The following is a 16,133-nucleotide window of genomic DNA, read 5'->3' as shown; positions in this document are numbered from 1 at the left end:
ACTCATCAATCAGATGAAGCAGGAATTGGACCATGAGGACCCAATGGATCAGCGACTGGATGTACATACTCCAAATTGTTAGCCGCACCCCTTGGCCCCATTGATGTGAGTAGTGACTTAGGAGATTCCACCAATATTTCAAATTATTAATCCTCTAATAAAAATAAATCAATCAATGTCCTCCTAAAAATACTTGTAAAGTATCCTCTGATAATCAATTCCCATCTATTCCCACTTCCTCTTTGTACCGTGAGGTCAGCTGAAGTGACAGACATTATTAAGAGCTGGGATTGTTGAGCATTTTTCTGATTCTTGGTTGTTTGGTTGAATACCTTTCTGATCTCTAGTAGATGGTGCCTGCTTTAGAAGAAATCTGCATCATGTAATGCAGATAAATGTGATTTTTTTTTCAGATAGCATCTCATGATATGTTAGTAGTGGTGGGTTTCTGTATTATCATCGTTGACTATATAGAGTGTAATTCAGTTAAGTTGTGGTTTTAAATCTTCTACCAAAAAAAGGCCAATACATAAATAAGCCTATTGCTTCCATAAACTCTGAACAATCTACTCTGTGATGACTCTACCCAACCCCTTTATTCTCCATAGGAATTATTTCCATGCTTCCTATTCCCAAAAGATATATTAACTGAAACTTCAGAACATCCATACAATCTCACATAAAATACTATTCAACTCTGCCTGGCCATCCTCTTTGAGATGGCATTTACATGGTCCAACAGGTCAGAAACCAACATGTTCCACATGTTCAATCTCTATTTATCCATATGACCCTCAATCCCATTCCTAACCACATAATTGCCATTAATTGTTTTATCTGGAGACTATTCCATACATTCATTATTCTGTAGAGGGTTGGGATGCTTCCAATCTCGAAGTTTTGCTTGAGGCTTAATTCATGCTCATGTTCAGAATGTGATACCTGACAAACTGCTGATAAGTCCCCATATACATCTTGTGTAATACCTGATTTGATGTTGTTGATCAATGCTTCCTGTTCATATACCCAGTGAGACCTGGTTATGGTGGATGGTCCCTGTGGCTGGAATGCACTTCTAGTGGATACTTGTACGCTTCGTATCTGATATCTTAATATGGTGGATGGAGGACGATGCTTGTACAATAGTAAATAATACTTAACATGCGGCTGGTGCATGGTTCTGTGCTAGTGGATGCTGCCTCAGGTATTGTGTTATGTCTAATGTGCTGCAGCTGGTGTACAGCCCCGGCTGGTTCTTCCTGTGTCGTGCTGAGTGAGTGATGGATAAATGGTCCCGGTGTTTGTGGACGCTTTCTTGTGTAGGCTTTCAGTGACGGAGCTGGCGCTGTGTATATGCAACGGGTTATCCACGTTGTGAGGTTGGTGTGTGATGTATTTCCGCTCCCTGCAACTGATCAAGGCTGCGATCCGACCTGAACAGAAAGAAACAGCGACAAACCTTCCTGGACGGCAGGTCAGTCATGTCATTGTATAAACCCGCAGTAATAACTAATATAAATCCTGGTGATAACCATGTGAGATTAGAGCCGGGTTTGTAGGGTTTCTTTTATCTGTGGATGGGGAGAGTTTAATCTGCGAAGGAAGGAATTTATTATTGAGGCGAAGCCCAGATCTGATTTGGATATCACAGATGGAAAGTATTTGGAACATGTGCGGATTTTATTGCGGTGATGGGAGACCGGAATCGTGGATTTTGTTTAAATTCCTCCTCGCACTGTTTCAAAAAGTCTTCAGCGCTAAAATAATGAAGGGTTGAGACGGTGGTTAGCCTTGTTTTTGTTTTACAGAGCTGTGTTATTTTAAATCTGTCGCAGTCATGGGGCAGCCTGTAGGGGAGCTGAGCATTAGGTAGGGAGAGAGTGCGGGGAGGGGGGAGAATTGTAGTTAACTGGGGTCAGGAATAGTGGGAGTGCAATAGTGGGGGGAGTGCAATAGTGGGGAGGGGGGGTAATAGTGGGGGGAGTGCAATAGTGGGGTGGGGGGTAATAGTGGGGGGAGTGCAATAGTGGGGAGGGGGAGTGTAATAATGGGGGGAGTGCAATAGTGGGGTGGGTGAGTGTAATAATGGGGGGAGTGCAATAGTGGGGTGGGGGAGTGTAATGATGGGGGGAGTGTAATAGTGGGGTGGGGGAGTGTAATGATGGGGGGAGTGTAATAGTGGGGTGGGGGAGTGCAATAGTGGGGTGGGGGAGTGCAATAATGGGGGGAGTGCAATAGTGGGGTGGGGGAGTGTAAGGACGGGGCAAGAGTCAAAGTGCCAAAGGAAGTGGGGGGAGATTGCAGGAAATACTCATTGGGAATGGGAAGGTGGGAGGACAGTTATTAAAGGGGATGGGGATGGTGGGAGGACAGTTATTAAAGGGGAAGGGGACGGTGGGAGGACAGTTACTAAAGGGGAAGGGGACGGTGGGAGGGCACAGTTACTAAAGGGGAAGGGGACGGTGGGAGGACAGTTACTGAAGGGGAAGGGGATGGTGGGAGGACAGTTACTAAAGGGGAAGGGGACGGTGGGAGGACAGTTACTAAAGGGGACGGTGGGAGGACAGTTACTAAAGGGGAAGGGGACGGTGGGAGGACAGTTACTAAAGGGGAAGGGGGCGGTGGGAGGACAGTTACTAAAGGGGAAGGGGATGGTGGGAGGACAGTTACTAAAGGGGAAGGGGACGGTGGGAGGGCACAGTTACTAAAGGGGAAGGGGACGGTGGGAGGACAGTTACTGAAGGGGAAGGGGATGGTGGGAGGACAGTTACTAAAGGGGAAGGGGACGGTGGGAGGACAGTTACTAAAGGGGAAGGGGACGGTGGGAGGGCACAGTTACTAAAGGGGAAGGGGACGGTGGGAGGACAGTTACTGAAGGGGAAGGGGATGGTGGGAGGACAGTTACTAAAGGGGAAGGGGACGGTGGGAGGACAGTTACTAAAGGGGACGGTGGGAGGACAGTTACTAAAGGGGAAGGGGATGGTGGGAGGACAGTTACTAATGCTGCAGGAGGTATTCATGGAGCAGGAGCTATGTGGTGTTATAGCTACAGGCAACTACTTGTGCAGGAGGTAAGGCAAATATAATTGGTGCTGTGAGTGATATTGTTGAAGAGAAATGGGAGTGGAATTCCTGTGGGGAAGGGGTAGTGGTGGAAAATGGGCAAAGGGTGTCTAACAGTTGATTTTGATTGAAGTGGAGCAGGGTAAAAGAGTTCAGCATTGCTACTAGCTGTGAAGCTTGAAAATGATTACTCTTTTGAATCAGCAGACAAAATAAAAGAACTATGGAAAAACAGCCTTTGAAATTACCACGAGGGTCAGCTTGTAAATCACATGGGCTAATTTGATTGTTAAGCAATATCAGGCCAAATAAATATTTAGTTTGTTGGAGAGATCTAAGCAATTCTTGGGGCAACTATTTCTTTTAATGAGCTTAGATACAGAAAATTATGCTCATCCAGTCCAGACTACTGAGATGAATCTCTCTGGTGGCTGTAATTATGGGCCCCACAGCACAAAACTGACCACAGATTGACACAAATTGGCCATTCATGGAGAAATGCCACAAGGATGGCTGGTGTGGGAAATGGACATAATTTACACTGGCGAGTAAAGGGTTAAAGTACATTTCTGGGGAAGAGTGCTTCACTCTGAGGTTCATCATTACTATTTAATGTTGAAACTGCGGCTGAGATTTTCAGCTCCTGACCCTGACCCGCAGCCCATGATTCTCTACCCATTCATGTTATTAGGCAGAAATTTGCATGGGGAGCATGTTGGAGGGATATCTCATCTGGGGGTCTAAAGTGGGATGGTGCTCCATTCCATCCTCCATCGTTAATCTCCCTCAGCTCTACGGGGACAACAGTGCACCATAATAATATAAATTTAAACAAAAAAGAATATAACGTTTGGGACAACAAATGTGTATGTGTTAATATGTTGACCATAGTGTTTGAGAGATTGTCGCTGTCCAACATTTCAGCACTTTCTGTAGATGCCAAATATCCCAGAGTGCTGACTTTAGGAGGGGGGGAGGAAATTGGCAAAAAATTCAAAATCAGAAGTAGTGGTAATGCTGCTATCCTCCCCCCCTCCCCCAATTATCTTATTCTGACAGTAAGCTGTCACCACCAATGTGAGCACCAAATGGAAAATGCTTTTACCTGACAGGGGCTTGCTAAACCCATTCCAACAATCAGGCAGTAACCTTACCATTCGCACACAAATCAGACCGTTGGATATATAACCTCAAAATAATTGCAAAGGTCATGAAGCATATTAGATTTCATCCATGTCTCTTTTATTTCATAAAAATCAGCCTGATATTTTAAAAACAAAAAGTCAAATTCTAAGGCCAATGGGTAAGAACCCAAGCAACTCATCAGAAGTAAGGTTTATTGAAACTTTAAAAATAAAATAAGACAAGATTATCTTAATTTTTGAGTTATACCTATGTGTCTATTTTCTTAATTTTGAGAGATCAGCAGTAGGAAATGGTCTCCCCTTGAGCCCGTGTATTAATTTATTTTCCTATGCTGAAATCTCTCAAAAAATCTATTTATTGAAAAACTACCTTAAATATTGATAATCATGACCACAAGTCAATTGTGATGAGTGTGATGAGAAAATAGACACTATGCCAAGGGCTCATTGTTCAGCCCATGAGATGACATTTGTGAGACATAATTTTCATACAACAGTTTTTGTTCTGTATGTAGGTATAATACAACTTGCTGACTGCTTAAACTTCCAAAACAGCAGCAGAAAAATAAATTAGAATTAAAATCTGGGTGAGTTTTTTAAACACAACTTTATAAAGATTTTTAAAAAAAACACAGGAACTGGTACAAACATTTTATAAAGATTTTTTTTAAAAGCAGCGACTGGTGGCAAAATGCTGATGCTGGTGCAAAAAAAGGAAGTCTCTTCTATTCCCCAGCTATCTTATTCCTCACCTTGATAAGCACAAAAAATTTACCCCTGGAAATGTTTAATATTTGAACAGAGAAAAGGAGCTTTTACTTGCTGGACAACACACCTACATGTAGACTTCACTATACTATATATTATATAGTTTTGGGACCGGAACTGACAATACTAATGCCTCATGTTTTGACAAATTAGAAAAATAAAGCAGTTTCTACACTGTTTTGCTGACTTGTGATGGCATTGTGTCTTCTTGACATCCAATCACAGCTCCCAAGACCAGTAATCACAGCTCCCGAGACCAGTAATCAATTCATCACCCTTGTGGTAAGCCTGCCTCACATTTATTTCTTTTTTTCTATAACCATTTTGAATTTATTATTTCTGTTATATAGACTGAAAATACATTGGGATTCAGTGGAAGTAATATGTATCCATTTGCTGGACCTGACTTCATAACATACGGATTTGTCGCTTACATGTCTTTTGGTTGGGTCTGATATGTATCCTCCATTTAAAAACAGTAGCCATTATACTGTTTAAAAAAACCTCTTGAAGAGAAGCTTTATGTGATTTGAGCAAAAGTGGATTGTGAAGAATTAGAAGAGCTGAGTGAGATAGGCTAACTGAAAGTTATTCGATCAGTGTGAGGTCAATATTAATCCTGTGACTACACAAGATTTTAAAACTCAGATATACTTGCTGAGAATTTGCATTTGAATCTTCAGCTGTGTCCCTTGGACTTGTTTAAACATTCTGCCCAGTGCTCCTATGACTAAGTATAATTGAACCTTACCTTTACATTAGCCTTTTACATCATTAAAATGAAAAAAGTCAGAAGAGATGAATGTTCTAGCAAGAAACTCCACTCTGCCATCCCTGAATTTGACATACAACGTAGTCATTGAAATGGCTGTGTTGTCCCATGTTTGAAATTCAACAATGGATTCATTACTTAGGGAGTTGATAATTATTGAATAGATAACAGTTGGGTAATCTATGTACAACTATCCCATGGAATGAAAGGATCACAGGTATAGATCTCGTCTTAAATTAGTGTAATGCTTCCAGCACTTGCATTATAAGAAATACATGATAGAACGTAAAGACACTAGAGTTGAAGAAAGATGCAGAGGTAGGTCACTATGAGGCAGTAGGCGTGGATAAAAGCTGGTATACAACATAACACATTATCCTCTCCCATTGTATTTCCCATCTTTTCAGCCCTTCACACTGCAAATAAATTACTGATGTGAAAAAAATTGCTAATATTTTCAGGTTGGTATTACCTGCAGTTATTTTACTGAGCTGCTATTCACTTCCCTGCTTACTTTTTCTTGGTGTTCGCATTAAAAATTGTTTTAATGATGTTTTGAGGTGATGCCAAATCAATCATTTAATTTGAACTCTAGCTTTTTTCTCACACTGTTTCCTTATTTTACAACAGCTTTTCCTGGTATCGATGCCAGAAGACAGTAAATGGAAATGTGGTTAATCAAGCCAGATAAATTTGCTTTGTATCGCTCGTTTCACAATGTTGTGATCTTGTTTTTTTTTCCTAGAAGAGTAGCGCTCTGAATTTCAGAAAGTAAGTGTCACAATGAATTCTGTAGGCATATCTGAAAAGACCGGGGGCCATGTTTTCCTTTGTGCGTTAATATTTATGAGATCTTTATGAAAGCAGTTTGTACCATCACTCTGAGGTGTGCTTCCAACCGAAAATTAGCAAGTAGGAAAAAAAGAAGCTTGTTACCTCATAAGACCTTGTCAAAGGTCATTCATGAGAAACCCTGAACAGAATTGACTGGGGCTGGGGGGCAGGAGGGAGAATGAAAAGTTGAGCATTGAACTCCAAAGCAGGTCTGGCATTAGTCAGCTGAAAAGAGTTTTCTGGCAAGGTGCAGTGACCATATCTTATAGTACAGGTTATAGAGGTTGGCAGGGACACAGACCATAGGGAGTGCACCATTCATAGCACAAACTACCCCAGGCAGTGATGTATGGCAAGAAAATCAGCTGCCTTGGCAACCACAACTTTCCTTCATCTCCATATCAATCCTGTACTGCTACTTTACAATATTGTTGCATTACCTTGTTGCTGTTTCTTGAGATGTGGAACTTCGTCCGGACTTCCTGCCAGGATCTCTCAGTAGCTAACATGGAGGCCACATTGTCTGTGTTGTATTGGCGTACAAGCTGCCTCTTGAGCGTGTTTATGCACCTTTCTCCCAGGTCAAAAGGGCCACATCACGCCTTTTCATGATAAAGTCTACAAGGACCTGCAGTGAAATCAACTTTGCATGATGTCGTCCATTGTAAAATTTCCCACACTTAACAATTTATTTTCTGGTTGTAAAAGCCTATGAACAATGGGCATTTAACCCATTTTTTGAATAAAGAGGAAAACGTGACTAAAAGTTACCACGACGTGGTTGCCAGCGACTTTTATCTAAACTACAGTACTGCTGGTTGAATGAGATAAATTAATCAAAATTGAAGACCAATAAAATATATGACATAGACCATGAAAATGGCCTCTGGCTTCAGAGGTTATGGGACTGCCCTGGGCTACTTGAAGTATGGCAATGTTCCATAAAAGAAGCCATTATCTGGCATCATTGGGTACAGTTCTTCCACGATAGAGGATTATATCTAAGAATTGTTACAAGAATATAAAAATATTGATCAAAGGAGCTGATATTTGCATTAACTTTCTTGGTTTCAAAGGAAATAGCTTTACATAAAAGAAGTTCCACAAGTTAAATATTCCAGTTCTGGCTGCTAGTCTTCAAAATAGTCAAAACTCAGCATGAGAATTATAATCACTTATCACTTCATATTCAATCACGACTATTTTACATCTTATATTTCCTTGTCCTCTAGTTGATGCTGATAGCAATGCAGATGTTATCTGGTCATCTGTAAGAGGCAGAAAATAATTGACAATTGAGCTGCTCATATACCGCAGGAGCAACAAAAGGGAACCGGTCAGAATGCCACAAATGTGCGGTATTTGATTTATATCCTTGGACAATTTGTTTCAGTTGTTGTAAACTTTTTGCAGGTGATATTTTAATTTTATGCTCGAGCTTGATTTGGCTTCCAAAAAGCAGTATGTGTTAGTGCCTTGTGAAGTGGTTAGACACATCCTGTTACTATGGTGCCTCACTGGGACCCAAATAAAACAAGATCTGTTACCATGGCACGCCACCAGGTTGCAAGAAGCCCTATGTGATGTTGCACTCAGTGGATCTTATTTAACATTTTGTTATTGTAGTTTCCCTTGACTGTTGGAGGCAGAAAATACTTCAATGAATGGATCTATGAAATCTCATTCTATGCTACACCACCACCACCATCATCAATAGAATTAAATGCATTGGCTTGAGTTACCTGACGTACATGTTATATCTACAGGCAATAATTTGGTCATCATTGTGTGCAGGTGTATGCTGGCAATGCTTGTACAAGGAATTGAATGCACTTCTATTAAGATATTTCATGACACCTATAATAATTGGAACTCCATTTCATAGTAAATTCCCTAATCAAATGAACTGTTTATTTTTTTAAGTCTTAAATGCTATTGCTACAATCCAGTCTTCTTTCCAACACCTTTACCTGCGTAATTGGCTTGGTAACAGTCTCATGAGCAGAGTTTCTTATAAGCTGAAATCTGCATCTTGATTATCTGCCTGCTTTGGGTTCAAGGAAACCAGGTGTAATAACTAACCCGGATTAAAGTAATCGAGAGAATCACACATTGTTAGCTATCACCTTAGAAGAAGGAAGAGCATCACCACTTTGTAGAGGCTGAACTACAATTGAAAGAAAAAGAAGAATTTGCTTTTATGCAGTGCCGTTCACAAACTCAGGATGTCTCAAAGTGCTTCACAGTCAATTAAATACTTTCAAAGTGTAGTCACCATTGTAATGTAAGGAAATACAGCAGCCAATTTGCACACAGCATGGTCCCACAAACCGTAATGAGATAAATGACCAGAAAATTTGTTTTTGGTGGAGTTTGTTGAGGTTAAATTTTGGCCAGGACACCAAGAACTCCCCAGCTCTTCTGAGAATAGTGCTTTGGGATCTTTTGTCCAACTGAGAGGACAAAAGAATTCTAGTTTTACTTATAGATATATGACCCACAGAAGTGAAAAGATCTCAGCAAATTACTTATATGAGAGAACTAGATCAGTCCACAAAAGAGCATACCCTTTTCTGAAAGCTACCGTTTTACAGCTTCTTAGAGAGTAACAGTTCCTTTGGACAAATCAGCCACATCTTTTTCCTTGGTACACAACTGCAGTCTTTCAAGATAAGAATTTATATGTAGAATATGTGAGCCACATGTGCCCATGGAGTTTGGAACATCTGTACCAGAACTGAAGACTCGCAGCCAGAACTGGGATATTTAACTTGTGGAACTTTTTTTATGTAAAGCCATTTCGTTTGAAGTAGCCAAGCAAACAAAATATTGACAGTCTTCACACAAAGGGATAATGGTTTGTAGCTGCCAGTTTCTTCATCATAATACTCTGCTTGTTTTGACACCCTTTCAGAAATTACATTTTCATCTGACATAACATTACACCCATTAACTTTTTAAGCATGTCGCCCCAGCATCAAAGTAGCAATATCTTAACTGAAAAAGCGCTTCCCTCTCTCACAGTCTGTCTTTCATTTTGTATCTAGTGAAGAGGATTGTTTCCATTTTAGACCCTAGCTATTTAGTTATGAAACTAAAGGCAAACATTCCTATTGTTGCCACAGATATAACATGATTGGAGCACAGATGATGCTGGCAGACTCTAAAAGGAGTGACATGGAAATCAGGAAATTAAAGTCCAGTTCATCTAAAGCAGTAATGGGAAGTTCCTCCAGTATTTTACAGGATAGAATCAGTATTCAGTTATGACATAAGGGATACTTTTATCTTTGATGTGATAATTAAATTAGTGGATGAGGCCGTTAAATGAATTTACATGGATTTTCTAATAGTATTTGATAAAAGCCCGTAACTAAGGCCTTTCAGAGATTAAGATGCATGGAATAAATTACAAATTGAACTGGCTGGATTGAACATTGGCCTAACAATAGGCAGAAGGTACTTGGAGCACTGAGTCTGGAGTTTTGTTACAGTCTGCTCTAGCTCCCTTGCTGATTATGCTACTGATGAACAATACCTTGGAGGGCACTTTCAATGACACTCATAAATTTACTGATAACATCGAACTGCAGCTAGGTGACCAGTACAGGCAATATTAATGGCATTCAGAGAGATCCAGACAAATTAAATAGGCAAGTTAAATAATAGCAAATGGAATTTATTGTAGATCATGCCCATTGGTTCAGTAAGTTTGAAACCCACACCATGGATGAGCTTTGTTGGCAAAGTAGGAAAATGTGGATGTAATTAATCACCATAGTAAAATGACCAGTCATTGTGAGGCTGTTAAGGTTAATCAAGCCCTGGGATGAGTTTTGAGTGCATTTGTTGAAAGGTCAACACAGATTATTTTAATCTAGAACAGTTCAATGCCACGACTATATTTGGAAAATTGTGTGCCATTTTGGACAACTTACCTTCAAAAGGATATTAATGTATTAGAGAAAGCTCAGAAAAGAGTTAATTACTTTTAATGGAAGTCTCTTCCATGGTTATCTACGACTCTGGAGAAGAACATTCTCTTGACCTCTGGCCTTACTTAAGGCTTAAAGATTTTGTACGTGTCCTTTAGGCCCTGTGATCACAATTCAAGTTAATACAAATACAAATAAGGAAAACCATCCAGGCTTTCTTAGCTCATCCCTCCATAAAAACCTTTCCGTTCTTCCTCTCCCTGCTCCCATCTGTTTCTTAAGTGAATCCAGAGTTCTAACTGGTAGTCTGTTTTATGTGTTGACACTATTTGTGTAAAGAACTAACTGACATCAGTCCTGAATTTGCATTGTACTAGTTTGAACTTGTGTGCTCTTGTCCTTTTGTCACAGTTTGGTTTCAAGTAATGTTCTGGATCTACCTTTTCTATTTAATTTACTACCTTATACATCGGTCACCATCTTTCATGGCTGAAAAGCTTAAATTTCTCCAGTCTTTCCTTATAACTTGGTCCTCTGACACTACAGGTCAGTTTCATGGCTCTTCTCTGAGCAGCCTCCAGGGCATGAATCTCTCCCTTGTATCTGGGAGACCATAACTGGAAACCGTGGGGTTTGACCAGGGAATTATACAGTTCCACTATGCCTTCTTTTTGACTTTTACTCTACTGTTTTGATTGTGTAGATCAGCATTCTATTTGCTTTGTTTGTTGATCCACAATGTTTCGACATATTGAACATCAAGTTGTCTAAAACATTTAGATCTCTTTCAACTTCACCTTTTGCTATTTCAGCACCATCCATGGAGTACTTATGTTGCCCATTCTTTCTGATGTGTAGTACTTTAAACTTGTCCATATTGAATTGCATTTGGCATTGTTCCGCCCACTTACATATTTGCCTGGCTCATTTTGTACTTCCTGAGCTACCTCCTCAGATCAACTGCCTCTCCGAGTTTGATATTGACTGTGAATTTGACCAAAGTGCTTTGATTTGAATCCAACTTATTACGGTAAGTAGCCAAAACAATGGAGTCAAAGAAACTCATTTTCAAACTGAACAGTGCTCTGGTCAGGCCACATAGTATTCAATAAAGGTCTCAACATTGAACCTTGGTTCACCCCACTCAGCACTCCCTTACCCCCACCCCCTCTAGCATCTACCTGCTGCTTCCTATGCTTTTTCTTATCCATTCCCAAAGCTTGCTCTAAATTTCCAATGCTTTAAGCTTAAATAGTAGTCTTTTGTGCAGAATTTTGTCAAATTTTTTTTGGGAATCAAGATAACATCACATCGCTTCCTACAGTCTGCTTCAATGCCAAAAATTGTTGCTATCCCACTAATAGACATTCGTGCACTCTTCAGCATGAAGCAAAAAAAAAGGCCCTTTGCTCCAGTAGGCCACTCTGAATTATATCTTGCCTGGGGTCTGGGAACTGGAGAGAGTTTATTTTGCCTGTGCGTTTTTGGATTGAAACATTAATTTGTTCAAAAGTATGTGGTCTAAATAGAATATGTCATAGACAGCAATGAGCTCTGATAATTATCAGCACCAATGAAGCTGACCTAACTCACCAGTGAAAATATGACCACTCTAACCTCATGATTTCCTACATTACAACAGTGACCACTTTAAAGGTACTTCATTGGTTGTAAAGCTCTCTGCGATGTCCTGAGGTGATAAAATACACTACATAAATGCAAGTCTTTCTTTTGTTATGTCCTCTTTGTTAACCTACAGTTATTAATGTTTCAATATCTTGCTCTAAGTTACAAATGATCAGCGTTCATTGGAGTAACTTTGATGTTTAGTAATATGGTTCTATTAAATTTCTCTGTAATCACCATTTTTTTCAGCTTTGTAAAGCAAAATCAATATGTTTGCTGTTGAGCAGCTGCAGGCCCATGAAATTTCTTCAAACCCTCTGTTTTGCAATGGGACACTTGACCCTCAAATGAGAAATCAAGCCATCAGTGCTACAGAAGCCAAACAGGACAAGAATTTTAATTTTGTGGAAGAGTTGTACGACAAGAATGAAAACTTTGACCAGCTTCAGTCGGATGGGACCACATTCAGGAACAGCCTCAATTTAAAAAGTGAACCAGATTTACAAGTGGAGAAAGAGATCAGCAATTGTTTCCCAGTGATAAGATCTCCAAGTTTGGAATCGGGCCGAATCAGACCACTCTCTGTAGAGAATGTCCGAATCCCACCAGAAGGAGCTGAGATGGGCCACACCAGCAAGTCTGGCATGGCTAAGGATTGTGAAGAGTTTGCTGTTTCTCCTTCAGATGACAACGGCTATTCTAGCAGCTGCCTAAGTATTGAAAGTCCAGACAGCGGCGAAGGAAGCATCTGGGAGGCAACTGGAACTGTTAGCAGAGATAATCTTGATCTGTGGCAGCGAGCTGCAGAAACCCAGATTGAAAACATTCCAGGGACTCCACCTGCTGCAGACTCCTTACTGCCTTCACTACTTGAGGCAGTCCAGAGTCTTCAAGAGAAACAAAGATTCAAAGAACAAGAGAAGGAAAAGCACCAAACCCAGGTGAACATGTACCGGCGGTTGGCCTTGCTGCGTTGGATCCGCAATCTCCAGCAGAAAGTAATGGACCATCAAAACCGTCTGCAGGAGAGTTATGACACCATCTTGAACAACCGCAAAGAGCTGCTTAAATACATCAAGCAAGGTGTCATCTAGCAATAACATAAGACAACAGATGTGTCAAATTACAACTTTTTGGGCCTGACAAAAAATATTTTGAAAGGAGCAGAATAGATTTATAATCATAATATCAGAAAATACCTTTACCTTCTTTACTGTAGTTACACTGACTGTTGATCAGATTTAATAGCAAGTCAGACTATGATGGTAGTGTGCTTCAAGGCATAAGTATTGATTCATCTTAGATGCCCAGTTTTTCGAAGATGGAAAGTGTGAGCACCTTTAATGTATTTTGTTTGGCGGGGGGAGTGGATATATTTTTTTTCCCCTTTCTTGCAGCTTCTTGAACTGCAAGCCCCCTGTTTCTGAGCATGCTTTCTAAGCTGCAAAGAAAAAAAAAACTTTAGGAACCAGCAGTGAAAGGGTTAATTTCGTAACTTGCCACATCCAGTTAAAGAGTCAGTGTTGTGTGGTCATCACTTGATCTGCACTGAGACCCATGATGGTCTAGCTCACACCAAGAAAACCATTCTGTTTTTTTCCTGTATGATCTAGGAAGACTATCTCCAGTTAAGAAGGTTATATTAGAATATCATGCTATTACATTATATAGTTACCACGTTATAGTATACTATTTTTACATCTTACTATATGAAACATACTCTTTGATGTTAAACCAAATCCACAGATGTTACTGTCCCTTTAAATGTGACATGGAATACTTTTATTTTAACAACTTCACGCCGCTTAATAAAGAAATTACGATGACAGTACTTTGATGCAGTAATGCTGATACAGAACTATTATTTTCAATTTGCAATTGCTATCCAATAGAAAACATGAGGATCATACAAGGAGCCAAGGATGTTGGCTGGTGTCCGATGCCAGCGTGTGAGACACTCCTGACACGAGTCCAGCTTTTGTTGGCTTTATTAACAAAAATCTTGGGTTTATCTATAATTTATGTTTATTTAACCCTTTGCTTGCTCAATATAATTTTTTGAAGCATATAGACACTTTTCATTAGTTAAGATTTAATCGGTGGATTTTTAAAAATAAAGACTGAATGCTATTAATTAGAATTAGAGAAACATGCTGATACATGAAATATTTCTTTATTCATATGCTTTGCTTAAGCTGAGACAAATCAAAGTCTTATTTTTGTTATTTAAATGTAGAATTTCTACTGGAGTTCTTTAACAGTTATAATGTCAATGTTTGCAAACTCTAATTGTATCGTTTAAGTGTGTGATCAAATTATTGTATTCTGTTTCTATATGAAACTGCATTCAATGTAACCGATTCTCAACTTTTAACAAAATGTTACTGTATTAAAAATTAACATATGGAAGTATTGCAGTGTATCCAGTATCTCATGGGAGAGATTTGTAAACTGCATTATGCTGTACACCAGAAACTGCATGGACTGGCACATTACACAGGGCAGCTAAGCATTATGAACTGAACAATACATTACAGACGGGTTCTTTATAAGAGAGCTCTGTGTGCTGAGATTGCACTACATAGGATGAATATCGCATTGCTGAGATTGTATATACCTAATGGACTGAAAGAAGAAATGAGCTGCTCTGGCCCTGTGCAAACTTGGAGCACGATAACCTTCCTCTTTTTGGCTTGTTTAATACATTTACACAAGTCATGTAGACATGATGGCTCTGTAGTAGAATAGCTAACACCATGTTTACTATCAAGCAATTTGAGAGAAGAAACTATTATTCCACATGTACTGCAGATTTGTTTTGACCTTAGACCTTCGTTAACAATTGTTTGCAGAAATGTAAGTACAACTTTATTTCATAGATTATGTTATTACCATGATTTGTGTGATTAATAGAAATATCTGATGTGCAATGAGCAATACAATAAAAATCAAAGTGTTCCATTTTTATGTAATCATGACTATATATGTGTATAGGTCCATTCACTATGTGTTCATCAAAAAATACAATGCTGAGCTCCGGCAAATGTAAAGTTTTGCTCAAAGTTTGTCAAATTTTGAAAGTATTTAAAATAAATCTGTTATTTATTAGCATTTGTCTCCTGATTTTTAATGAGGCCTGAAGGGTCCTATCTCTCAGAGATTGATTTACTGTGACACCTCAGCGTACGTGGGTGGGATGTGGTAGAATTGTAGTGTAATTGCCAAAATTACTTTTGTAAATTTGATGCATCATGAACCTGAAAACATTGAAAAAGAAGTCTTGCATCCCTATCATCTTTGGAAATATTAAGCAATTGTGACACCTGTAATATTCCTGCTGTGTTTAAGTGTCACACAGAATATATTTAAAACTGTTCCAAACTAATCCGTAAAATAGTTTGAAAAAAAAATTGAATTGTTCTTTTATCACATACATTGTTACTTGCAAAAATTAGTTTTAAACGTGGTTGCTCGCCAAAAAGAAAAGGGTTGAGTTTACAGTTAAGGAGGAAGGTATTAATGATGTGCCACTTTTTACCATTAATTTTCCCCTTCTCCTTTTATATGCCCCATCCTTGCCACTAGCTTCCATGCTTCACCCTTCAGAGTGGGACAGGATAACCAACAGAGTTCACCATCCATCCATCAATTAAAGGTGCACTTCTGCAGGTTGGACCTGGTCTTGGAAATTATTTCTCCACCCCCCCCCCCCTTTAAATCTAATTTATCTAGTCATTGTGAAGCAGTCCAGACAAGAAGCTTGTATAGTAAGGGTTGCCAAGTAATAAAGATCAAAGTTTGTATTCGAACTCAATCCCTCTGGTTGAGAGTGCAGCACTGTACAACTGCCAGGCTGTCTTGTTTTTGTTTGCTATTTATTCTTGTCATCTATTAAAACCAGTGGGCATCTTGGAACCCTCCATTACAGCCATTTTATTAGTGAGAGGTTTAAAATAGAGCTAACTTAATCACTGCCCAATCCCAGTCACT

General features: G+C 39.5%; 1 protein-coding gene across 1 annotated transcript; it reads left to right on the top strand.

Annotated features, from left to right (window-relative positions):
* Positions 1–1,406: 1,406 nt before the first annotated feature.
* Positions 1,407–15,140, top strand: LOC137342820 (UPF0500 protein C1orf216 homolog). The gene is made up of 3 exons (XM_068007006.1): positions 1,407–1,474; positions 5,202–5,258; positions 12,393–15,140. The coding sequence occupies exon 3, from the start codon at positions 12,413–12,415 to the stop codon at positions 13,235–13,237; it is 825 nt and encodes a 274-aa protein (XP_067863107.1). The 5' UTR covers positions 1,407–1,474; positions 5,202–5,258; positions 12,393–12,412; the 3' UTR covers positions 13,238–15,140.
* Positions 15,141–16,133: the final 993 nt, after the last annotated feature.

This window comes from Heptranchias perlo, chromosome 26 (genome assembly GCF_035084215.1).
Source record: "Heptranchias perlo isolate sHepPer1 chromosome 26, sHepPer1.hap1, whole genome shotgun sequence".
NCBI lineage: Eukaryota > Metazoa > Chordata > Chondrichthyes > Hexanchiformes > Hexanchidae > Heptranchias > Heptranchias perlo.
The sequence above is the reverse complement of the archived record's forward strand: the minus strand, read 5'-3'. Positions and strand labels throughout refer to the sequence as shown.